The 24,739-nt window shown below is 51.1% G+C and overlaps 2 protein-coding genes across 3 annotated transcripts; both read left to right on the top strand.

The window, feature by feature from the left end:
• The first annotated feature begins 101 nt into the window (after window positions 1-101).
• WRAP53 (WD repeat containing antisense to TP53) lies at window positions 102-14,501 on the top strand. Of its 2 annotated transcripts, none has more exons than XM_070395590.1 (10): window positions 102-736; window positions 903-1,001; window positions 1,262-1,373; window positions 12,407-12,495; window positions 12,695-12,785; window positions 12,891-13,023; window positions 13,387-13,595; window positions 13,774-13,877; window positions 14,009-14,143; window positions 14,250-14,501. In XM_070395590.1, the coding sequence occupies exons 1-10, from the start codon at window positions 333-335 to the stop codon at window positions 14,494-14,496; spliced, it is 1,623 nt and encodes a 540-aa protein (XP_070251691.1). In that variant the 5' UTR covers window positions 102-332; the 3' UTR covers window positions 14,497-14,501. The 2 variants fall into 2 exon arrangements, with proteins under 2 accessions (XP_070251691.1, XP_070251692.1); XM_070395591.1 differs by having other exon boundaries at window positions 14,009-14,138; window positions 14,250-14,462.
• Window positions 14,502-16,235: 1,734 nt separating this feature from the next.
• On the top strand, window positions 16,236-21,112 carry EFNB3 (ephrin B3). Its single transcript, XM_070394260.1, has 5 exons — window positions 16,236-16,768; window positions 18,975-19,267; window positions 19,457-19,549; window positions 19,646-19,750; window positions 20,173-21,112. The coding sequence occupies exons 1-5, from the start codon at window positions 16,647-16,649 to the stop codon at window positions 20,580-20,582; spliced, it is 1,023 nt and encodes a 340-aa protein (XP_070250361.1). The 5' UTR covers window positions 16,236-16,646; the 3' UTR covers window positions 20,583-21,112.
• Window positions 21,113-24,739: the final 3,627 nt, after the last annotated feature.

Below are 24,739 nucleotides of genomic sequence, written 5' to 3'. Positions count from 1 at the left end.
CGCCCCTTCTGTGGGTCGCCCGCGAAATCTGAGCCGAGATGCGGAGACCCAATTGAAAGGTTGGCCCAGATCTCGCGAGAGCTAGTGGCGCGTAGGGACCAACCCGGCTGAGGTCCGCGGTGCTTTCAACATTGGTGTCCCAGCGGCTACGTTCCATTCCCGGGGTCTTCTGCCCCCTCCCGGAAGAGGAAGGGAGGCACAGGTGGGTCTCTCGAGTCGGCTTCCCGGATCCTGGTGGATTTTGAAGCGGAGCGGCCGGGGCAGCTAGCTGGCAGCCAGCGGGAAGAGGGCTGCCTGGCCGAGGCCAATGCCTGCAGCGCTTCTTCGGCGGTATGAAGACGTCCGAGGAGCCACCGTTAGCGCCCTACTGCCTGTCTGCAGACAAGGCCCCAGCTTCAGCCCGTCTCTCGCCTCAGGCTTCCCCGATGGATAAAAACACGGACCCAGAACTGATGCCACTGACATCCGAAGGCGATGATCCGCCCCGCGTGTCCCCCGATCCCATGGCTGGCTCAGCTGTGTCCCAGGAGCCGGAGGAGGGGGACCCAGCTTCTCTCTCCACTTCCCCGGAAACAGGGGTTTGCACTCCCAGTGAGTTGAGCCCTGGAGTCAAGGAGCAAGAACTTTCTGAAAATGTGAGCCTTCCTGCGGAGGAAACGAACGGGCCAGAATTGGGGCCTGGAGAAGCCATGGAAGGTGTGTCTGAGGAGCCCGTTCCTGAGGAGGAAGGGTCCACGTAAGTGGTGCTGGCAGTTGACGGAGGGAATCCGAGGACATTGGAAATCTGAGATGCATGGAAGTGTGTGATGTCCCTTATCCTCCGGTCCTCAGTCCCAGTTCTCCAGGCCTATTTCCTCTTTGCTTTGGCGACTCAGATTTGTTGTCTCCCATCTTCCTTCCAGCACTTGGAGCTACAGCTTCTCCCAACTACCTCAGTTTCTCAGTGGTTCCTGGTCAGAGTTCAGCGCCCAGCCTGAGAACTTCTTGAAAGGCTGTAAGTGGTAAGGAAAACGGGGCAGGGAGATAAACACACCAGGATTTTCACCTCCAAATACCCCATTTACCTGGGAGAAGGATTCACCAGAGGTGGGAGTAGGAGTAAGAATCCCTCTTGGACTGAACTTCAGTTTCACCTAGGATTTTGTCTTCTACTTCCCTCAGGGTTCTGGGGGGAATTTACTCTCTAGACATAGGCTCAGCCCTAGCCCTACACTTGGAAAATGTAGGTCTGTCTAGCTTTCTAACCTTTGCCTACTCCTAGGGCCCCTGATGGCTCCTGCATCTTGACCAATAGTGCTGATAACATCCTGCGGATTTATAACCTACCCCCAGAGATGTACAATGAAGGGGAACAGCGGGAATATGCAGAAATGGTAAGGGTAAGGGCTAAACCAGCCCTTTCACCAGACACTGAACATCTTCTTCATCATGAATTTCCATAGGTAGCATTTTTTATCCTAAATTCTGAAGTCCTTTATTTATTTTTATTTTGTTTTTTAAAATTGATTTGAGAGAGAGAGAGAAAGAAAGAAACATCTATTTGTTGCCTTATCCGGTTTGGCTCAGTGGATAGAGCGTTGGCCTGTGGACTGAAGGGTCCCGGGTTCGATTCTGGTCAAGGGCACATGCCAGGGGTTGTGGGCTCGATCCCTAGTAGGGGGCCTGCAGGAGGCAGCCGATTGATGATTCTCTCTCATCATTGATGTTTCTATCTCTCCCTCTCCCTTCCTCTCTGAAATCAATAAAAATACATATTTAGAAAAAAAGAAACATCTATTTGTTATTCTACTTATTTATGCATTCAACCTGACTGGGATTGAACCCAAAACCTTGGTGTTGGGAGGACGCTGTAACCAATTGAACTAGGGTATAAAGTCATTTAGAGAGATGTTTGTCCCTTCTTTAGTCAGGAATATGTGTTTGCCACAGAAGAGTAGTGACTTTTAGTGAGAGTACTTAATTGACTTACAGATTTTTTTATTTCTAAAATTTTATTTTAATGGTATTTTATGTTTTGTTAATCCTCACTAGAGTATATTTTTCCATTGATTTTTAGAGAGAGTGGAGGGGGAGAAACAGAAAAACATCGATATGTCGATAGGTTGCCTCCCACACGGGGATTGAGCCTGCAACTGAGATACGTGCCCTTGACTGGAATTGAACCTGGGACCCTGCAGTCCGAGGGTTGGTTGATGCTCTATCCAAACCAGCTAGGGCCAGGTTTTTTTTGAGAGTACATTTATTAAAGCTGGGCACAGTGAAACAAGGAAGGGCTTAGGACAGAAGAAGCAACAGGAGGGAGCCTAGGTGGAGCTGCTGTGGCTCTCTAGAAATGTTATAGGAAAGAAATGGTCCCAGGCAGGGCTGCTTTGGCTCACTGGAAAGTCAGAGAAAAGCAACCTTGGAGACGGGTTGAGGTGGTTAGCCAGGGTGAACTGCCGCTGCCCATTGCTCCCCTGGTTGCAAGTCTTGTGGGGACCCTTAGAGTTTAGGAGATGCACGCCTGAGCAGGAAGAAAGGTGTGGGCGTGCTCCTGAGAGGGAGAGTGCCGACAGATATTTATTGAATGATTACCAATATATCAGTTACTGTGTGGTGCTGGGATAAAGTGAATGAGACAGATGAGCTGGTTTGCTTTCTTGTTTGGGAGATAGACAACAAACATGCAAACCAATAAATAACCAAGTTCATTACAAATGATAATAAATGTTATGAAGGAAGTAAACAGAATGAGGAGAGAATAACGAGAGGATACGACTGAGATTAAATGGTCAGGGAGGGGCCCTCTGAAAAGGAGACATTTAAACTGAGACCTGAAGGATATGAGATAGTCACGTGAAGAGCTGTAGAAAGAGCATTCTGGGGAGAGGCAATGATCTTGCAAAAACCAAGAGCTGGGAAAGAGCTTTGTGTGTTCAAGGAACAGGAAAAAAGACTAATGCACCTGGACTGAGGCCAGTGAGAGGGGAAGGGTGCTGCTTATGGAGAGATGGCCAGTGGCCACATTGTGTCAGGTCTTGTCAGTAAGGCATTTGGAGTTTATTTGGGAAGCCATGTAGAGTTTTAAAACAGGAGTGAAATGGTGGCTGAATTTTAGAGAATGGACTGTGGGTGGGCAACAGTGAAATCAGGAAGACTCATTAGAATGTGTTTTTCATGGTCCAGGCAAGAAATGATGGTGGCGTGGGCTAGGGTGGTGTCAGGGAAGATGGGGAGTTGTGGATGGGTTTGACGTGTATTTTGTAGGACTTGGAGGTCAATTGGATGTGGAGGTGCAGGGAAGGGAGCAGTCAAGTATGGTGTCCAGGTTTTGCTGCCAGAGGGATGGTATGATTTACTCAGAGCAGGAAACAGGGATATAAAAAGGTATTGGGACAAGTCAGGAGTTTTTAGGTACATTAATTGTGAAATGTAAAACTATGGGGAGAAGTTGGAGCTGGGGATATACTTTGAGAAGTGGGGGAGCATGTAGATAATATGTTGTGTCTTGAGAGTGGGTTTCGTCTCAAGAGAGAGTGTAGATGGAGAAGGAGAAGGCTCAAGCAGAGCCCTGCGTTCCAGCATATGGAGGAGGAGTGCAGAAGAAACTACAAAAATGGAGGCAGAGAGTCATGCCTAACGCTGCTGAAAGTGAGGCAGATTTAGAGAATAACCCAAGAAGACATTAGTGATCCTGACAAGAGTACTTTCAGGGGAGTGATGGAGGCAGAAGCCAATCAGAGGGGTGGGAGAGGAAATATAGACACTTCCTTTTCTTATGACAGGAAACAGAAATGGAATGGTGACCAGAGGGATTATGAGTCCAAAAAAGGGTTAATGGTTGCCTCTGTGTTGTCAGGAATAACTCCAGTAGACAGGAATTGGTGCTCTAGGAGAGAGAAGGGTTAACAAAGCCACCGAGTAGCTGGGTGAAGACAGGCTCCAGAGTACATTAGAGGTCTTTGATAGGTTCAGGATAATCCCTTGCTGTAGACCAGTGGTTCTCAACCTTCTGGCCCTTTAAATACAGTTCCTCATGTTGTGACCCAACCAAAAAATTATTTTGGTTGCTACTTCATAACTGTAATGTTGCTACTGTTATGAATTGTAATGTAAATATCTGTTATGCAGGATGGTCTTAGGCGACCCCTGTGAAAGGATCGTTCGACTGCCAAAGGGTTCGCGACCCACAGGTTGAGAACCACTGCTGTAGAAGCAAAGGCAGAAGATGCATTCAGAGGCACCTGTTTGGTGTTTGGAAGGTTTCAGTGTCTCTCTGTTGGCTTCTCAGTGAAGCATAAAGGGAGCTTATCGGCTGAAGGAAGAGGGCCTGTAGGCAGAGAGCAGGAGTGAAGGATCGGTCCTGGAGAGCTGAAGATCAAAACCATAGAATGTGGAGGATTGCTCATCTTTGCCCATTGCTCGCTAGAAATGTGTTGCCATCCATTTAAAGTGAAAACAATTAGCGTGGTCATGCATCTTTCCCCAGCAAGGTGATGGACCACAGTTTCTGAGTTTTTAAAATGAGGATGATAATAATCACACTCACCTCACAGAGCTGTGAAAATTAAAAGAATTAATGCAAAGTGCTTAAAACAGTGCCTGAGGTAGTAAGTATTCAATGAGCACTAGCAGTCACTGATATTAGTTGAGTGCAAACATGGAGGATAGTCTGGTTGGGGTTTGTCAGGGGTGAAAGACAAGGGTGTCTTTCAAAAAATATGCTTTTATTGATTTTTAGAGAGAGAGGAAGGGAGAGGGATAGAGAGATAGAAACATAGATGCGAGAGAAACATCAACATTGATCGGCTGCCTCCTGCACACCCCGCACTGGGGATCGATTCCACAACCCAGGCATGTGCCCTGACTGGGAATGGAACCAGTGACCTCTTAGTTTGTGGGTTGATGCTCACCCACTGAGCTACACCAGCCATGATGTAAATCTATTTTTGATGAAGCTGATTAATTGTGGTAGAAATGGCAGAGCAAGCGAGCAGGATTGGTTGGAGATGGTAGCCAGAGACTGTGGTGGTGACAAGGCCCAGGACTCAATCATGGTGTCAGTTATAGCTGTGGGTGCTAAGGAGGTAAAGGAATGGGAAAGGCCATGGTATTGGATGGATGCATCATTCTTTCATTGATTTGTTTATTCAGCACTATTTTTTTTTTAGTACATTCTATGTACCAGCCCTGTTTTAGAAGCTGAGGATTAGTCAAATAAAAACAGGCAAAAGTCCCTGTCCTTGTGAAACTTATATTCTAGTGTGGGGAACAGGCAACAAAAAAAAATAACAAAGTAAAACATATATATGGTACTTGGGCTAGGGTGGTGTCAAGAGAGATGGAGGGATGGGGATGCATTTGAAGTATCTCTTGTAGGACTTGGAGGTCAATTGAATGTGGAGGTGCAGGGGAAAAAAGCAATCAAGGATTATGTCCAAGTAATTTTTTTAATCCTCACCTGAGGATTCATTGATTCTAGAGAGAGAGGAAGGGAGAAAGAGAGAAACTTCAATGAGAGAGAGAAACCTCTATACTCGCCCAGCATGTGGATCAAACCCGCAACAAGGTATGTGCCCTGACTGGGAATTGAACCCGCAACCTTCTGGTGTATAGGATGACACTCCTACCAACTGAGCCACCCAGCCAGAGCTGACCTCACTATTTAGATGACATTTGAGCAGAGATCTGAAGGAAGGAACAGAGTGAACCAAGCTGATGTTTTGGGAAAGAAGACAGTTGGGCAGGGAGAATAGCAAGTTCAAAGTCCCAGTGGAAGTGAAAGTCACCAAGAATAACAGGAGTATCTATAGGGAGTGAGATAATAAACCAGGAGATAAAGTCTCAGTGAATGAGGGAGAATGACAAAAAGTGGGGAGCTAGGCTGATGGCAGGAACTATAGAGAAGCTGGAGTTTGGAGAAGTGAAAAGATTTAGAAATTACAGTGGGGAGCACAGTTGACACCCATCTCCTGTCCTTGAGGTGTGGACTGGGGAGAGGGGGTGAGAATTAAAGAAATTCTTGGTGGCTTCTTTAAAAAAGAAGGGTGTCCAGCTCTGGGGATGGTCCTAAATGCTTATCCAGCTGCAGCTCTGTAAGATTGGAGGCTGCAGACCTTTGAGTTCTCAGTGCAAAATATAAGGCACTCCATACCCTGGTTCCTGGAACAGAAACCAGTGGTTCTCAGGGCCAGGTGGCTGCGGTGCAGCCATCCTGTAAGAAGAATTCAGGCCCTGGCCGATGTGGGTCAGTTGGTTGAAACTTCATCTTGTACACCAAAAGGTTGTGGTTCCAATTCCTGGTCAGGGCACATACCTAGGTTGAAGGTTTGATCCCCAGTTGGGGTGCATGCGGAAGGCAACCAATTGATATCCTCTCTCACGTTGATCTTTCTCTTTCTCTCCCTCTCCTTCCCTTCTTTCTAAAATCAATAAGCACATCCTCAGGTGAGGATTTAAAAATAAAAAAGAAGAGTTCAGGAGCAGGGATAGTTACATGAGACACTGAATATATGGGAGGTTGAGAATTTATTGCACAAACTCATTTAAGAGAAATAGGAATGTTAAAAAGGAAAAAAGTCATCATTAACCACTCTACAAAATTCAGCCCTTTAAATTTTTCTACTTTTTTTTTAAAGCTTTGTATAAGTACTGAAGCTCTTTAAGTGGTTGTAATCCTATAGTAGATGGTTTGGTATACTGCTGTTTTTAGAATAATCATACCCTAAATGTTTCTCATGGTGCTTCAGTCTTAATGGTGTGCGATAATGCACTGAGTACTTATGATAGATAATTTTCTTTTTTTTTTCTTTCTTTTTAAAAAAAATATATTTTATTGATTTTTTACAGAGTGGAAGGGAGAGAGATAGAGAGCTAGAAACATCGATGAGAGAGAAACATCGATCAGCTGCCTCCTACACATCTCCCACTGGGAACGTGCCCGCAACCAAGGCACATGCCCTTGACCGGAATCGAACCCGGGACCCTTCAGTCCGCAGGCCGACGCTCTATCCACTGAGCCAAACCGGTTTCGGCGAAATTTTTTTTTTAAAGAATATATTTTTATTGATTTCAGAGAGAAAGGGAGAGGGCAAGATAGATAGAAACATCAATGATGAGAGAGAATCATTGATCGGCTGCCTCCTGCACGCCCCCTACTGGGGATTGAGCCTGCAACCCGGGCATGTGCCCTTGACTGGAATCGAACCCAGGACCCTTCAGTCCCCAGGCCGACGCTCTATCCACTGAGCCAAACCAGCTAGGGCAAGAGAAATTTTATGAGTAAGAAATACCATAGGTCAAGCAGTATCAATATTTGTTTTGGCCCTAGCTGGTTTGACTCAGTGGATAGAGTGTCGGTTGCAGACTGATGGGTCCTAAGTTCAATTCCAGTCAAGGGCAAATGCCCGGGTTGCAGGTTTGATCCCCAGTGGGGGGTGTGCAGGAGGCAGCCAATCAATGATTCTCATCATTGATGTTTCTATCTCCTTGTCCCTTCCTCTCTGAAATCAATAAAACTATATTTAATATATATATATATACACACACACACACACACACATATATATATATATATATATATATATATATTTGTTTTGTGTGTCTTGTGATATAGATAGTCCATTTGTTTTAAAAGTTTTTGTGTTTTTTTAAAATGCTGTTAGCATTGTGGGCGTACCATGTCTAGCCCAACCTCATTCATTAGATATTCCCTTTTTAAAGTTTAGTATTTGGAAACGGATAAAGTTTCTATAGGTGGGGAAATTGGAGGGCATTTTTGGGGTATATCCCTATACTGCTTCTTCCCAACATAGTTATTGGGAATAACTCTCCTCCCTTCTCTCCCATTTCTAGAACTCTTATTCCCAACTCCCCAGCCTCTTTTCTGAGAACTTTCCTCCCTATGGCTCTTGCCTGAGGCATTTACTCCCCTCTTGCCTTCTCCAGAGAAGACTGTGCATCCTATGTGCCCTACATATTTCATTAGGGGGAGAGGGGAACCCTCATTCCCAAATGCTATATCCAGACAATTGTCCTTTCTCTTGGTAAAAACTTTTCCTTTGAGGCTTCTGCTGTCTGATTCTCCCACTCACCCTCACCAAGGACAGTAGCACCTCATAGCCCTCCTGTGAACCCCAAGTCCTTCACCATCGTGATGAACTCAGGTATTCAAGCCAAAAGCCAGGATCTCATCCTTTAATGTTTTCCCAAACCCCCCCTCCCCATGTCCAATTAATTACCACAACCCATCAAGTCTACCTAATCTTTCTGATCCATCTACTTCTCTCTATTTCACTGCCTCTACTTTAATTCAAGGTCCTATTATTTTGGGCCTTATGTTACTAGAACAGTCTCCTGTCTTCATTTGCTCATTAAAACATTATTTAGGCCCTAACTGGTTTGGCTCAGTGGATAGAGTGTCGGCCTGTGGACTGAAGGGTCCCAGGTTCGATTCCGGTCAAGGGCATGTACCTTGGTTGCAGGCACATCCCCAGTAGGGAGTGTGCAGGAGGCAGTTGATCGATGTTTCTCTCTCATCAATGTTTCTAACTCTCTATCCCTCTCCCCTCCTCTCTGTAAAAAATCAATAAAATATATTTTAAAAAAATAAAAATGAAACATTATTTAGCCCGGCCTGCAGAGCTCAGTGGTTGAGTGTCGACCTATGAACCAGGAGGTCATGGTTTGATTCCCAGTCAGGGCACATACCAGGTTGCAGGCTTGATCCTCAGTGTGGGCCGTGCAGGAGGCAGCTGATCAATGATTCTCTCTCACATTGTTGATGTTTCTATCTCTGCCTCTCCCTTCCTCTCTGAAATCAAAAAAAATACATTTTAAAAACACACAAAAAATATTATTTAACCCTGGCCAGTGTAGCTCAGTTGGTGGGAGCATCGTCCCATGCACCAAAAGATTGCAGGTTCAGTTCCTAGTCAGGGCACTTATCTAGGTGGCGGGTTTGATTCCCGGTCGGGGGATGTATGGGAGGCAACCTATCAATGTTTCTCTCTCCTCTCTCTCTCTCTTCGCTCCTTCCCCCCTCTCTAAAATCAATAAGCATGTACTCAGGTGAAGATTAAAAAACAAAACATTTAAAATACTTGGTGTTGGAGAACAGTAGCGAGCAAGACAGACATGGTTCCTGCCTTCTCAGATAGGTACACGGCAGAGTAAGGAGCACAGAGGGCAATCGGAACACGGAGCAGGGCACCTTGCTCAGCCTGAGGGTTTGAGAAGGCTTCCCAGTGGAAGAAGCATCTCAGAGACCTGAAGGATGAGTAGGATTCAACCAGAAGTTGGGGGAGGTGAAAGAAGAGTATTACAGCCTTAGACACTAGTATGTGTGAAAGCCTGCAGGTTGAGTATGGTGAGTTGGTACCTTCTGAGAACTGAGAGCTAAAACAGTAGGATGTAGAGATTTTTATGGAGTGAGCACAGAGAAGTGAGCCATGAGAGGTGGATAGGGAAGCTTTGTAAAGAGGGGTTTTATACTGAGGGTTATGAAGAGTCACTGGAACATTTTAAGAAGGTGATGCTGCACAGAATTCCAACTTAACAAGGTGTGCAGGGCCTTGATGCGGCCGTGGTGTGGAAATGAGAATGGATGGGTAGATTGGAGTGTGAGGGTGCAGGGAGGCCTGGAGAACATGTCGGGTTTTGCAGAAATGCTAGCAAGAAGGCAGTGGCTCCATGTGGCATGACGGGAAGTGGACAGATGCAAGAGAACTCCAGGAGGTGGAATTGGCAAAATATGATACGGGGCTGGACTGAGAGTGAAAAGGCAGAAAAGAGGAGGAGGAGGAGTTGTCATTCAGGCTGGTGCTGATTTCAGGCTTGGAAATTGGCTGTGGAGCCCAGGAGGAACAGCAGGCTTGCAGGTGGCAGGTTTGAGGTACCTGGGGGATAGCCAAGTGGAGCTTTCTACCAGGCAGTTGAATATATGGGTTCAGAATAGAGAGGTGGAAACTGAAGTCATGGCTGGATGACATCACCCAAAGTCAAGCAAATAACTAACAAAGGACTGGTCCAGATGATTTAAAGATTTCCTTCAAATCAGTAAGAAAACGACAAAAGCCTAGTAGAAAAATGAACAAAAATTATGAAGAGGCATACTTAAATTGTTAATAAACAGATAAATGCCTCAAAAAGCCCCACATAGATAAATGTCTAACCTCAGTAGTATGAAGGAAACGCAAATGTACACCATTTCACAGCCTTCAAACTGAGAAAAATTTAAGTCTTGACAATATCAGCAGGATGCAGAGCAACAGGCACTCTATGCAGTTGGTGGAAGAGTGAGTTGGGATGAGCTCTTTGGGGAAAAAATGTGACATTATCTAGCAGAGTTGGCAAAGTACATGCCATTGAGCCCAATAATTTTCCTTGTTAGCAGAAACTACAGAGAAACCCACCCTCTCACATGAGTACCACAATGTTAAAAAACACACTAGCTAAAAAATGGAAAGACATCGGTGATTGTCGATAGAAAAGGAGAGATGAATGAAGTACTCTACAGCAGTGAAAATGTGTGAATTAGCGCTAAATGTTGTCACCATGGTTAAATCTCACAATCACAAACAGTGTGATATCATTAATATTAAGTTTATAGGTATGCAGGATAATGCTATACATTGTTTTTTCTTTTTTTTTTTTAAATATATTTTATTGAATTTTTACAGAGAGGAAGGGAGAGAGATAGAGAGTTAGAAACATCGATGAGAGAGAAACATCAATCAACTGCCTCCTGCACATCTCCCACTGGGGATGTGCCGGCAACCCAGGTACATGCCCTTGACCGGAATCGAACCTGGGACCCTTGAGTCCGCAGGCTGACGCTCTATCCACTGAGCCAAACCGGTTTCGGCTGTTTTTTCTTTTTAAAAAAATATTTTTTAATTGATTTCAGAGAGGAAGGGAGAGGGAGAGAGAGTTAGAAACATCAGTGATGAGAGAGAATCATTGATCGGCTGCCTCCTGTATGCCTCCCACTGAGAATCGAGCCTGCGACCCGGGCATGTGCCCTTGACCGGAATTGAACCCAGGACACTTCAGTCCATAGGCCGACACTCTATCCGCTGAGCCAAACCAGCTAGGGCTACATTGTTTTTTCTTTGTATAAATATATTCCTAAAGAAATTCATGAGAATGGTAAATTCAGGATAGTGTTTACCTCTGAGGGAAGGTTTCATTGGGCTGAAGTTTTAACTGTTTTGTATATTTTATTTCTTAAGCTGGGTGAAAAAGTCACAGGTGTTGTTGTTTAATACTTTGCATATTTGAACTATTTAATTTTTTAATTTTAATTTTAATTTTTTGTTAACCCTCTCCTTAGGATATTTTCCGTTGATTAAAAAAACAACAACATGTTTTTAGCCCAGCCTGTGTGGCTCAGTGGTTGAGCATCAACCTATGTTTTTATTGATTTTTAGAGAGAGAGAAAGGGAGAGGGATAGATAGATAGACACATCAATGAGAGAGGAGCATCATTGGTTGGCTGTTTCCTATACACCCGCCACTAGGAATCAACCCAGCAACCCAGGCATGTGCCCTGACCAGGAATTGAACAGGTGACCTCTTGGTTTTTGGGTCAACATCCAACCGCTGAGCTACATCAGCCGGGCCCATTGATTTTTTTTAGAGAGAGTGAAAGGGATGCGGAGAGACAGAGAGAAAGAGAGAAACATCGATGTGAGAGAGACACATTGATTGGTTGCCTCCCAAAAGTGGCCCGGCTGCATGAGTCCAGACCTGGGGCCAGGATCAAGCCTACAACCAAGGTACATGCCCTTGACCAGAATCAGACCCGGGACCCTTCAGTCCTCTGGCCAACGCTCTATCCAACTGAACAAAACTGGCTAGGGCTGTTTAATTTTTTAAGGGCTCAAGTGGCACTTAGTAGATGCTTAGTAAATATGTATATCATTGCCCTAGCTGGTTTGGCTCAGTGGATAGAACATCGGCCTGTGAACTGAAGGGTCCCAGGTTCAAGTCCGGCCAAGGGCACATGCTTGGTTGTGGGCTCGATCCCCAGGAGGGGGCGTGCAGGAGGCAGCCGATCAATGATTCTCATCATTGATGTTTCTATCTCTCTCTCCCTCTTCCTTCCTCTCTGAAATCAATAAAAAAATATAAAAGAAATATGCATATCATTGGTTGGTTCTTTGTTGGGATATTATTTATTTTTTTCTTCTCTGAGTGTTCAAAAAGCAAAAGGATAAATGTGTATGACTTTTGGTGGCCCAAATCTGACATTAAAGTATGAGCTGACCTTTGAATGTTGACATAAAGATTCTGTTCTTCATATTGACCCCATCTGCCCTCTCCTGCCTGGTTAAATGATGACACATGGTCTCCCTCTGCCGTAAAACTGCTGGAGGTCCAAGATGCCTCCCTTCCCTCCAGTGACCTAGGCATCCCATCTGTCCAGGTCCCTGTCCTTCGGATGGTGGAAGGCGACACCATCTACGATTACTGCTGGTATTCTCTGATGTCTTCAAGCCAGCCAGACACCTCCTAGTAAGTGATGACCTTGGCCTCTGCTACTCCCCTGGGCAGTTTCAAGGGGATCCTCTACTGAGAGAGTCCAGGGCTGCCCAGGAATTCTGGGAGGAGGAAAGCTTGGTGTGCCCTCCAGGTGTGAGCTGAGAGGGTCGGTCAGTTGGCTTCCCACCCTTCCTTTGGCAGCAGCAGGCCTCAGTGTCCTTGTTGTTCTCAGTGTGGCCAGCAGCAGCCGGGAGAACCCAATTCACATCTGGGATGCATTCACTGGAGAGCTCCGGGCTTCCTTTCGCGCCTACAACCACCTGGTAGGGACCTCCCGCCCAGCCTCGCTCGTCCTGGCCCAGCTTTCCTTCCTGGAGGACAGGTGACTTGCTTTACGAGGCCTGTTTCTGGCCCTTTCCTCCTCCCAGGATGAGCTGACGGCAGCCCACTCACTCTGTTTCTCCCCGGACGGCTCCCAGCTCTTCTGTGGCTTCAACCGGACTGTGCGTGTCTTTTCCACGGCCCGGCCCGGCCGTGACTGTGAGGTCCGAGCCACGTTTGGTAAGCATCTGTGCTTCCAAGAGAGGAAGCAAGGAAAGGGCACTGCCGTGTGCAGAGGGGCCTTGTGTGAGCCAGGGACCACATGTTGGGGGCGGTGGGGCGCACAGCCTCCTCGTACAGCCCTGGTCAAACCGGTGGGTAAAGGGCTTGTTCTCTCTGAGCCCAGTTCCTGTTGGCTGTGTACCTTTTGGTCTCCAAAAATCTTAGTATCATTAGGAAATTGGAGGTGAAGCTGGTTCTATTTTACTACAAGCTTTCCTGGCACATGGGCTCTGGGACAGGAGACAGAGGTGCACCTCTGATTAGCCTGGTTAATGTCAGGTGCCCTTGCTCGCTCCCCCACTTTGTTCCTTCCCTCTTTAGCAAAAAAGCAGGGCCAGAGCGGCATCATCTCCTGCATAGCCTTCAACCCAGCCCAGCCCCTCTATGCCTGTGGTTCCTATGGCTGTTCCCTGGGCCTGTATGCCTGGGATGATGGCTCCCTTCTCGCCTTGCTGGGAGGGCACCGAGGGGGCATCACCCACCTCTGCTTTCACCCCGATGGCAACCGCTTCTTCTCAGGAGCCCGCAAGGTAGGAGTCATGTCCTGAGACCCCAAAGGGCAGTAGGCAGGAGTGGGGATGTGGGCTGCTATGTTGGGGGATAGATGTGAGAGAAAAAATCAACCCAAGCTAAAGGCGTGCCTGTAAAGCTTGAGGGAAGCAGAGATGTCTGGGTGGTGGGCTCCAGGCCCCTGTTCTATGTCTTCAGGATGCTGAGCTTCTGTGCTGGGATCTCCGGCAGCCTGGTCATCCATTGTGGTCCCTGAATCGTGAGGTGACCACCAATCAGCGCATCTACTTTGATCTGGACCCGTGAGTGACCGTGGGTCCTTCCTTCCCAGGACTCCAGGGCCCCCTGTAACCCAGATTCGAACCCCTGGGTGTGAGGAGTTCCTGCGCTGGGATGATGACTCCATGCCAGCAAGCCTCTGCTCTCTCCCCAGGACCGGGCAGTTCCTAGTGAGCGGCAGCACGAGCGGGGCTGTCTCTGTGTGGGACACGGGCGAGGCTGGGCATGAGAGGAAACCGGAACCTGTGCTGAGTTTTTTGCCTCAGAAGGACTGCACCAATGGAGTGAGGTCATACCACAGATCTTGGGGCTCGGGTTGGGAGGGAGGTGAATTGCAGAGGGAGCAAGCATCCTCTCTCAGGGGGTTGACAGACTCTGCCTGTCTCTCCCTCCAGCCTGCACCCCAGCCTGCCTCTGCTGGCCACCGCCTCCGGTCAGCGTGTGTTTCCAGAGCCCACGGAGAGCGGGGACGAGGGGGAGCAGGAGGTGGACCTTCCCCTGCTCTCCATGCGCCATGTCCACCTTGAATGTCAGCTTCAGCTCTGGTGGTGTGGGGGGAGCCCAGACACCAGTATCCCTGATGCTCAACAGGGTGAGAAGGAACAGGGAGGGACAAAAAGAGGTGGGGGTGAGTTTATATAAAAAGGTTTTATATGATACCAGAATCTCTGTGTCTGTTTGGGGAGGCAAATGATGGAGACAGGGTGGTGGGGGGGGGGGGGGGGGGGGGGGGCGGGTTATTAGTGGGCTTCCTAGTCCAGCAGCCGTGGGGATTGGCATATTGTTCCTAAAACCAGGGTTGAGAGGTGGTACTAGGCAGGAGCCAATGGGACTACTGAGCTTGGTGTGAAGTCAAGTAGTGGGGGTGGGGCTTCATGCCATTGACTGGTTGGTTGCTAGGCAACTTGATAAACTGAAGAGTGGGGGGACCTGTTTGAAATCTCACTCCCAAGGTGGGGTGGCAGGGGTCACAGTGAGCGTGGCTGAGCAGGAGTGGCAGGAACTGTGTCAGACTGCTGGGCGTGACTGTGTGAGACTGTGCAGCTGGTGACAGACAAGACACCCGCTCTCCCTTGCTCAACACTAGTTACCCTCATCCAGCAGCAGAGGGACCATTACTCAGCTCTGGGAGAAGGGGAGCAGAAGCACCCCTCCCCTCCCCTCCCCTGGACTCCCCCAGGAGGCCCTGACTGAGTAGCCAGAGTCAAGGACACCTGAGAAGAGTACAGGTGCTCGAAGACACAGGCGTCACATTCTGTGTTCCCGTTCGATGCAGGACAAGAGTGACAGTCTCGTTCAGCAGTTGTTACTGCTGTTTCTCCGTTTATCTGGCCTGCCTTTGAGGGGGGCAGTATGTTATTTCAAGCAGCAGCGCCTCCCCCCGCCCCTCCACACACCTTGCCAAACACTGAGAAGGGGAGCTATGAAGGGTTACTATCAGTAGGAATCTCAAGAGACTGTCAGTAGGGGGTTGATTTTGGACCCAAAATCAAAGGGAAGGGACTGAAGGCCTGTAACCGCTCGAAAGGGGAGAGGAATGTCACCTCTGCCCAGAGGTGCTGAAAGCTAGGGTTCTTACACACAAGCAGGCAACCCCCGCCCTTCCCCCAGGATAATTGGAAACAGCCCTTCCAGCTGAATGTGAGTGTGGGGCTGTAGGTACTCCCTTTCCTCTCCCAGCCCATGTCTCCCCATTACCATCCAAGGAGGGCCCAAGTTTACCCCCTAATCTCTTGCTTTTCACCAACCCCTAGATTACAGTAAAGGGTACTGGAGGCTTTGACAAAAGAGACCCCAGGGGTGGGAGTTCAGCAACTTGGGTTTGGTTCCTAGACACCCTGTGACCTTGGGCCAGTCCTGGGGCCTCCCCGAGCCTCCGTTTCTGCATCACTGCAATGGGGATCCTTTGGCGCTGCCCCCCCCACCTCACACAGGTGGTCGTGACGCTCACTCAGACCACTTGGTAAAGTGCGAAGCCTTGAAGGTTATTCTCTCCGACCTCCCGGGAGCAGCGGTGTTGTTTGGGATGCGGGAGGCGGAGGCTGCGGGAGCGAAAGGGGCTGGGTTCCTGGGGCGGAGAAGGCGAGAGCCTTTCTGAATCTGAGAGATGAAGATTCCTCGCGCTCCGGCGATGCGAGGGCCAGAGGGGAGACGGGCAGAAACTAAGCCCGAGACCGGAGTCGGAAAGACAAAGGGGGCGTGAGAGACCGCGCCGGGGAGCGCACGGCGGGGCTGGGCGAGGCGGCGGGAGGTGCGCTGGCCGAGGGAGGTGTGGGGGCGTGGGCTGCGGGATCCTGCCGCCCGCTCCGCCTCGCCTCGAGCTCCAGCTCCGGTTTTTCCCTCCGCCATCCTCTCCCCCGCCCCGTCTCTCCTTTAACTCCCCCTCCCGGGCTCAGGACTGGTTTCCTCCCTTAGCCCGCTGCCCTCAATCCCGGCGAGGCTGGGGCTCCGGCTCGGCGCCCCCTTCCTCGCTCCCTTGTCCGACGCCCATGCCACCGCCGCCGCCGGGTGCCTGGCTCCCTCAGTCCCCGACTTAGGCCCGCTCTCCAACCCCGGGGTGCTGGAGCCGGGGCTGGGGCGCAGGGAGCTCGCGGACCGCCCCTGGAAGGGCTCTCGAGGGCTGAGCGCCCCGGCGCTGGGCGCGGGCAGAGCAGGAAGCGGGTCCGCGTGGGAGCGGGGTATCGGCCGCCCGGGAGGTCGGGGCGGAATAGCCTGGACAGCTAAGGCAGTCACCCCAGGGAGTGATCGACTTTGGGGGAGTTGGTGCCCCGCCCCCAGGCCTTGGCGGGGTCATGGGGGCCCCCCATTCTAGGCCGGGGGGTGTGCGAGTCGGGACCCTGCTGCTGCTGGGTTTTTGGGGGCTGGTGTCTGGGCTCAGCCTGGAGCCTGTCTACTGGAATTCGGCGAATAAGAGGTGAGCGACCGGGGCTGGGGAGACCCTACACCTTCCAGCGGGGAGTGTGGAAGCCTTGGGGACTTGGGAGCTGAATTCTCTGAGCTGGGAGGACATGAGGGAGGGTGCGGGTGCTCTGCTGGAAGCTGATGGGTGACTAGACCGATGATCTTGGGAGCCAGACTCCTGGGTCGCACACAGAGCTGGGGGTGTGTGGTGATATCCAGGTGTTGGGAGTTTGAAAGACCCCAAAGGGCAAGGATCCGAAAGTTCATGGGGAGCCGGGAGGGCAGTGGAGCGGTTGTGCGGGTTTGTGGGAGACTTGCCTGGTGTCGGGGGCTGGGCTTGGAGGGAGCCTGGTTAGTGTCAGCTCTCAGGAGAGCCGCTGAGTAGGTGCTGCTGAAGCGTTGAAGGGAAAGGCAGGGTGCCTCCCTCCCCAGAAGGGACTCTAGTGCAGATGGGAGGGAAGGGGGCTCAGTTTGGGGACAACTCCCCAAGGCTTCTTGGCTCCCAACTCTTGCCCACAGCTAGACGGTCAGTTAGCCCCTGGTGCAACAGTTTCCCAACCAGACGATATTCCTGCGTTCTGGCTTCGGGACTTCCTTCTGAAAGAAGCCTGGAGCCCCATCAAGCCGCTTCTTTGCCCCCTGGCATCTGAGGTCCCAAGGACTCCATTGCTCCCTCCCCCATCTTTGCTGCAAACTCTTCCATTAGAGCTCTGTTGCAAGGCATGCTTGCTTTGCTCTGAAAAAAGGCCAGGGGTCAGATGAAACTTCAAGCCACACAGGGTAGAACCCTTGGGAGGTCATCTGGGTCTCTTGCCTCTGCATAGATCTCACTCCCCGTTAGCAAAAGAGTTCTGTGTTTTGAAAAAAATCCCTGGGGGAGGCTGCATGAGGCCATGGGAAGAGGGTGGGCTTTGGAGCTCATCAAATCTTAATTTTGTGAGCTGCGTGGCCTTGGGCACTTACTTAACCTCTCTGAGTTTGTATCCTCAATTCTTACAGCTCGTATGAGGATTAGAGGTAAGGGGTTGGAACATATATGCTCATTAAAGGAGAACTAGGATTATTGGCCTTCCTCTCTGTACTTCATTCACAGGCTCCCACATTTCACTATTTGGCCTCCCTCCCATTTCTTTGGGTATAATCTCAGCTGTCCTTTCTCTCTCTCTGTGATAGGAGAGAATCTGGATGATGCTCTAACCAACTGAGCGAACAACTTGAGCTGACCCGGCCAGGGCTCTCAAACTGTCTTTTCTTTCCTCAGTCCCTTACCTGTCCACTCCCAGTTGCATTTGATCTGATACAGCTTGAAGACATGAGGCTTATTCTAATAGAGTCGAGAAAAGAGAATTGGGGTGTTTTGGAGGCTCTTTGGGATGTCGGGTGGGTCAGATACAGAGCAGCAGTCCCCTGGGATCCAGTTCTGAGACCTGTCTGCCATCACTGAAGAGGGAAGGGCTGCAGGCTGGCAAGTGGTGGCTGTGCTGGGCCAATGGATGCCTGAGCAGAGGGAGATGTGGGCTTGTGCTGGCGGTGGTTAGAAAAGTCAACTCCTTCATTTCCCAAGCAATGGGGCACTTTCCCTAGGAAGTCTGAGACCTGAGGGGAGAGAGGTGCTGAGCAAGGAAATGTTGGGCAGCTGACCCCCCCCCCCCCCCCACCCCCCCCCCCCCCCCCCGTTCTCATTAGCCCCACTTAGGACCATTGCCAGACCAGGCATTTGCCTCCTGTCACATTGCCTGGTAAACTTGGGGCACTAGTCTTGATCACCCTTTCCCCCCGCCCCCTTTTTTGCTCTGAAATCCCTGAAATTCGGTTGTGGCTTGGGGGAGGGGAGGCTCTGCCCCCATGGTTGACTGCCATAGAATAGTGAAATCACCTGGGAGGGGTGGGCTGTGTGGTTCCAGAGAGGCCAGCTCCTTGGTAACTGGCATCCTGTTGCCAGGGCAACGGAGCTGGTGATGAAGGGAGAGATGGCAGTGTGCATGTGGTGAGGGCAGGCTGAAGAGTGCATTTGGGCAACCAAGGGGCAGGAGACCTCTGAGCCTGGCTTCCTGCTGCTTCCAACGTGAGCTCACAGAGTCCTTAGTGCCTGCTCGGTCAGAACGGACTTTCTACTCAGACAAAGGCTGACCTGCAGGGATGTGGGACGAGGGAGGCGAAGCTCTGGGCCAGACCTCTGATACCTCTCCCCCTTGTCCACCTCAACCTCCTCCCCATAGGTTCCAGGCAGAGGGTGGTTATGTGCTCTACCCTCAGATTGGGGACCGGCTAGACCTGCTTTGTCCCCGGGCCCGGCCTCCCGGCCCCCACTCCTCTCCTAATTATGAGTTCTACAAGCTGTATCTGGTAGGGGGTGCCCAAGGCCGACGCTGTGAGGCACCCCCTGCCCCAAACCTCCTTCTCACTTGTGACCGGCCAGACCTGGATCTCCGCTTCACCATCAAGTTCCAGGAGTATAGCCCTAACCTCTGGGGCCACGAGTTCCGCTCGCACCATGATTACTACATAATTGGTACTTGCTGGGCAGAGGGCAGGGTTGAGTGGGGAGGTGCTCCCGGGATGGAGGGCAGATGAGGGAGGGGACCACCAGAGCCAAGAGAGACCCCTTATGCCCTGGGGTGGTGGTGGGGCCAGGGCATGGAGACAGAATTGGGGCTAGACTCTCGAGTGCCAACTCATCCCTGTGGATCTTCTCTCCCAGCCACGTCAGATGGGACCCGGGAAGGCCTGGAGAGCCTGCAGGGGGGCGTGTGCCTCACCAGAGGCATGAAGGTTCTTCTCCGAGTGGGACAGAGTGAGTGGGGCTGGGGCGCCTCCTGGGAGCTGAGGAAGGTTGGGGCAGTGCCGTCATGGTCAGCACCCCTTTCTCTTTGGCCTTTGCTATCTCCAGGTCCCCGAGGAGGGGCTGCCCCTCGAAAGCCTGTGTCGGAAATGCCCATGGAAAGAGACCGAGGGGCAGCCCACAGCCTACAGCCTGGGAAGGAGAACATGCCAGGTAGGAACGAGGGGTCCAGCTCCTCCCTTCCCCAGCCTTCTCTGCTCTTGGATCCCAGCTGCCTTCCCTTCACCCTCTCCCTCCTTCTTTAGATTTTTTTTGGGGGGGAGGGAAGAGGGGAAGAGAGGATGGGAGGGTGAGAAGGGAATGGAAGCCAAATGAGGAAAAGACTCAATTAGAACTAATTAGCCAAGTCAGCGCTTCAATCAGTGCTGTCAGAGAAGTGGGGAGGACTCTGGCACAGAGCGGAAGGGCTGGACACACCTGGATTCGGAGCTGGGCTTAGAGGGGTGGAGGGAATTTGGGGTCCCCAAGGGGCCTGTGCACTGGAAGCCCATGGGGCCCCCAAGGCTGGCTGCCAGATGCCCAGGTGGCTCCTTCAGCCCCTTCCCCTCTTTCCTCCTTCACCCCTTCCCTGCCAGGTGACCCCACCAGCAATGCAACCTCCCGGGGTGCTGAAGGCCCCCTGCCCCCTCCCAGCATGCCCGCAGTGGCCGGGGCAGCAGGGGGGCTGGCGCTGCTCTTGCTGGGCGTGGCAGGGGCTGGGGGTGCCATGTGTTGGCGGAGACGGCGGGCCAAGCCTTCGGAGAGTCGCCACCCTGGTCCTGGCTCCTTTGGGAGGGGAGGGTCTCTGGGCCTGGGGGGTGGAGGTGGGATGGGACCTAGGGAGGCTGAGCCTGGGGAACTAGGGATAGCTCTTCGGGGCAGTGGGGCTGCAGACCCCCCCTTCTGTCCCCATTATGAGAAGGTGAGTGGTGACTATGGGCATCCCGTGTACATCGTGCAGGATGGGCCCCCCCAGAGCCCTCCGAACATCTACTACAAGGTATGAGGGCTCCGCCCACCTGGCTCTCTCGGATCCAGCCCTCCTGGCGGTGCTCCTCCGTGTAATTCATGGTTGGAGGAACACCTCTGGCATCTCCTTGGCCCCTTTTGCCCCACCAGCCTCTTTACTCCTCCTGGCTGTTGCCCTCTTCTCTACATGTAGGATTCCTTAAGATTTTCACTGAATCACTTCCTGCCCTGTGGTTGGCCACGTGTGCCCTCTCTGTCTGTGTCCCCGTGTCCTATTCCCTTGGGGAGGAGGCAGAGACCAGCCGCCTCTTCTGATGACCCAGGGCTGCTTGCTCCCCATACCCACTGAGAGCCAGGGGCGGGAACAGTCTGTCTTTTGCTTGGCACCTCTTTCTTTCTGCCTCTCACTGTTTTTCTCTTCTCTCTCTCTCTCTCTCTCTCTCTCTCTCGTTCTCTTTCTCTCTTCTGTCTCTAGGTCTGTTCCTCTTCCCTAGCACCCCCCTCCCTACATCTCCTTTTACCCTCTTGGCTTCTTATCCTGTGCCTCTTCCATCTCCTGGGTGGGGGCAGTCAAAGCTTTTCTCCCCTCACTCCCTCTTCTGACCTCTTGTCAACCACTCCCCTCAATCTGCCAAAAATGGGGGCCTTATGGGGAAAGCTCTGGCAGTCCACCCCAGCTCAGGGCATGGGCAGCAGGGCCTCCTTCTCTGCCCTGCCCCAGGCCTCTGCATACTTAACTCCAGCCATTTGGGGTGGTTGGGTTATGACAGCTACCACGAGAAGTATCCTGTTTGTCCAGTGGCCAATAACAAGATGCGAACTGGTTGGGACACATATGGACTTGGTCTGATGCTGAATGGGTCACTCGGGACAGGAAGTGATTTGCTCCAGACAAGCAGTGACCAGGCCTGGACAGAAGTGGCCTGGTGAAGTGGCAAAAGCAGTGCGGCAGGAACTGGAAGTGCCTTCATCTGGCTGGAACTCAAGTGACTTAGTCTGGGGGTGGGGGGGCGGGAGGTGGATGGTTCTTACTCTGTGGAGAAGGGGAGCAGGACAGTCCTTACTGAGGAGGATCTTCCTAGTGTGCAGCGGCATTTCCCAGGACCTCCCTTCCTTTGTTCTCTGTGCTACTTCGAAGACAGCTAAGATGACTGCCATCTGCTGTGGTAGGCCCAATTTGTCTTGTTGTTCTTCCCTGTCCACATTTCAGTATAATCTGTCACTCAACAGGACTACCCCAAGAACCCCTGTGTTGTCCCCCAGTAGCCCAGATGGCTGTCTTGTTCATCACATCCTCCATTTCCTACTCTCTTCAGATTCAACACAGCTCCCTTCTTAGTGACCAGAATGGTGGCCTACTGACTGGTCTAGCTGACAGTGGCACTTAGCAACTGCCACTGTCCCATAGTGACCAGCTTATACCTCTTCCTGCCCTCCAGTACACGAGTGGGTGTTCCCTCAGTTTCATTAGACCAGAGCTGCCCTTGGGCACCAAGTCCGCCACCTCAATCACCAGCCAACATGGTTGCTTGGTCCACCGATGTCAAGTCATCGCTCTGCTGTAGTTCCCGGCTCCTTCCTGATTTTTCTAATTGCTCCATCCAGGGAACAGGAAGCTGCTGTTGCCATGCGGGAGGTGGCGGGGTCTGGCTGTCATCTCAATAGTTTTATTGTAAAAGGGAAATTTGAACAACAAAAACCAAAAAAAGAATAAAAAACTTCAAAAGTTAACGACAAGGCTGGAAATGACTGGACATGAATTGGAACAGAGAGCTAGTGGTTAGAATGGCTTTCAAGCTCATGAAACCAAGGGGAAGGGTAGGGAGAGGGTTGGGTTGGTGGGATGAGGTGGGCAGTGTCTGGGGAGGGGAGAATGGGCGGGGTGAGAAGGCTGAGGAAGGCAGCCACCGAGGGAAGGGAAGCGGGGGTGTGGGGATTGTGGGGGGCGGTGTGGGGCGGGGGGGAGAGGAATCCAGGCAGGCGAAGGAGTTGCCCATGCATCTAATGGGGATGTATGTGACTGTGAGTTCCCACATGGGGAAAGCCTGAGTGTCTATTGCTAAACCAAAGCCCGGGACAAGGCAAATCAGAGAAACAAAGTGGGAAAACAATGTTCACATGCTAGTCTGTTCTCCATCATCCCTGCCCAAGGCACCTCTGATGTGGGGCGTTTTACTTTGAGGAGAAGGGGTGTGGCTGCCCAGAAGACTCAAGCTGTCTGTCTCCTGGCTCCCCGTGTACCCACAACCTAGGCTCTTCTCCCCTAAAAAGCCCAGGTGCCCAGCCCCGTAGACTCAGCCCCATTCTCCAATCACAAAAGCAGCCGTCAGGAACTTCGTTGGAGCTGGTTGGCAGGGGTCACAACCTCTGCCCTCCCTACCCCTCCTCTGACTCTAGGTCCTCTCCCGCTGTCTCCCATCTGCCTGGAGGTCAAGGGGTCCTCTGGCCCCTCCTCTGTCCAGTGGGACCCCTGCCCCTTCCCCTGTCTGAGCAAGATGCCTGGGTCCTGAGAGGTGCAGGCACTGTCAGGGAAGTTGAAAACTGGGAAGCCAGGTGCTGGGCTGTCGGGAATGTACTCCCTGCCTTCCAAGCGCACACTGGAGCTGCCCAAGGTGGGGAGGCTTGAAGGGGTGTGGAAGGGCTGGTCCCTTGCCCCTTAGTGGGGGTTTGTTGTCACGGCAACATCCCCTTTTTCACACAACGGGAAGCCCCCCTCAGCCTCCCTCGTGGATGGAGCCGACAGCCCCATCGCTGGCTATCAGCCTCAGGGACTTGGCAACCGTCACTATGGCAACCCAGAGCCCAGCAACAGGGCCCAGTGAGAAAGGGAGGGGTCCAAGACTGGGGCAGGGTTGTGTGTGAGAGGGGGCAAGGGAGCTGAGGGAGACTCCCCCTACACATACATCTAGAGACACAGGTGGAGAGACAAAAGGGAAGGGAAGCAGAATAAACCTCCTCTGAGACAAACAAGCACCTCACCAAAGCGGCAGAGACATCATAACATGCTGAGAGATAGGAAGACACCTGGGGACAGACGCACAGCTGGAGAGAGAAACAGCAAATTCTACAGAGCACCCGGGACCCGCCCCCTTGGAGCACTGGTATCTGTAGACTCCCCCCCCGCCCCCCACATGAACACAAGACCTTTAGCCTCCACACGTGTAGTGACTTGTGTGCCTTTGGAGCTACTTGAAAGTGCTGGTGACTTTCCTCCCATGCCATCCTGTTTGCTTTCTGGGTACAAGTACACAAACACTCTCCTAGGGTAGCAATTACAACAAAACGCATAGAAAGGCAGGAAGACATTCGTTCCTTCGTTCGTTCATTCATTCAACATCATAGTAAGTGTCTACTTTGTTCCAAGTACTGGTTTGGATACTGGGAGCATATATGGTAAATAAATCCCTGCTTTCATGAAGTCCGGATTTTGGCGGGGAACAACGTAATAAAATTTCTGGTGGTGATAAATGATGTAAACAAAACAGGATGAAGAGGGTGGAGGGTAACCAGATGTTTTAGATCAGAAGGTCAGGAAGGTTTCGCTGAAGAGGTGACATTTAGAAAAATGTTTTTATTGATTTTTACCGAGAGAGGAAGGGAGAGGGATAGAGAGATAGAAACATCGAGGAGAGAGAAACATCCTCAATCGGCATGCACCCCTACTGGGGATTGAGCCCGCAACAGGGAATCGAACTGGCTGGCAGCTTGTACTCTGGCTGGGAATCGAACTAATGACCTCTTGGTTCCTGGTCAACGATCAACCACTGAGCCATACCGGCTAGGCTGAAGAGCTGACGTTTCATGAGGACCTTGTATAACGTGGAGTCAGGCATGCAGTATGAGGAATGTCATACCCAGCAGAGGGAACAGCAAGTGCAAAGCACAGAGGTAAACTCTAGATGCGTTTGGAAATAGGGAGGATGACATCACAACTTCACACGTATTCCAGATGGGTCTTGTCCCTCCCCAGCCTCCGCCTGTAGGTCCTTTAGGGTCTAGAATCCACATTTAAGAAGTTGCTCTAACTCAGTCTTCTATCCCCCCTCCCCCGCTTTTGTTTCTTCTGTGTATGTGAGTTGCATTTTCTTCAACTAAATTTTAAGCTCTGGGAGGGCAAGGATGGTGCTCTGAGCTTCTTGGAAGCTGTGGTATGGCTGGTGGTACAGAAGGTTGCAGTATGTGTGTTTGTGGTTT

This window comes from Myotis yumanensis, unplaced genomic scaffold (genome assembly GCF_028538775.1).
Source record: "Myotis yumanensis isolate MYYU_CA2020_CCGP unplaced genomic scaffold, mMyoYum1.0.hap1 SCAF_16, whole genome shotgun sequence".
Lineage (NCBI taxonomy): Eukaryota > Metazoa > Chordata > Mammalia > Chiroptera > Vespertilionidae > Myotis > Myotis yumanensis.
Note: the sequence above shows the minus strand (reverse complement) of the source record. Positions and strands in the feature narration are given on the sequence as shown.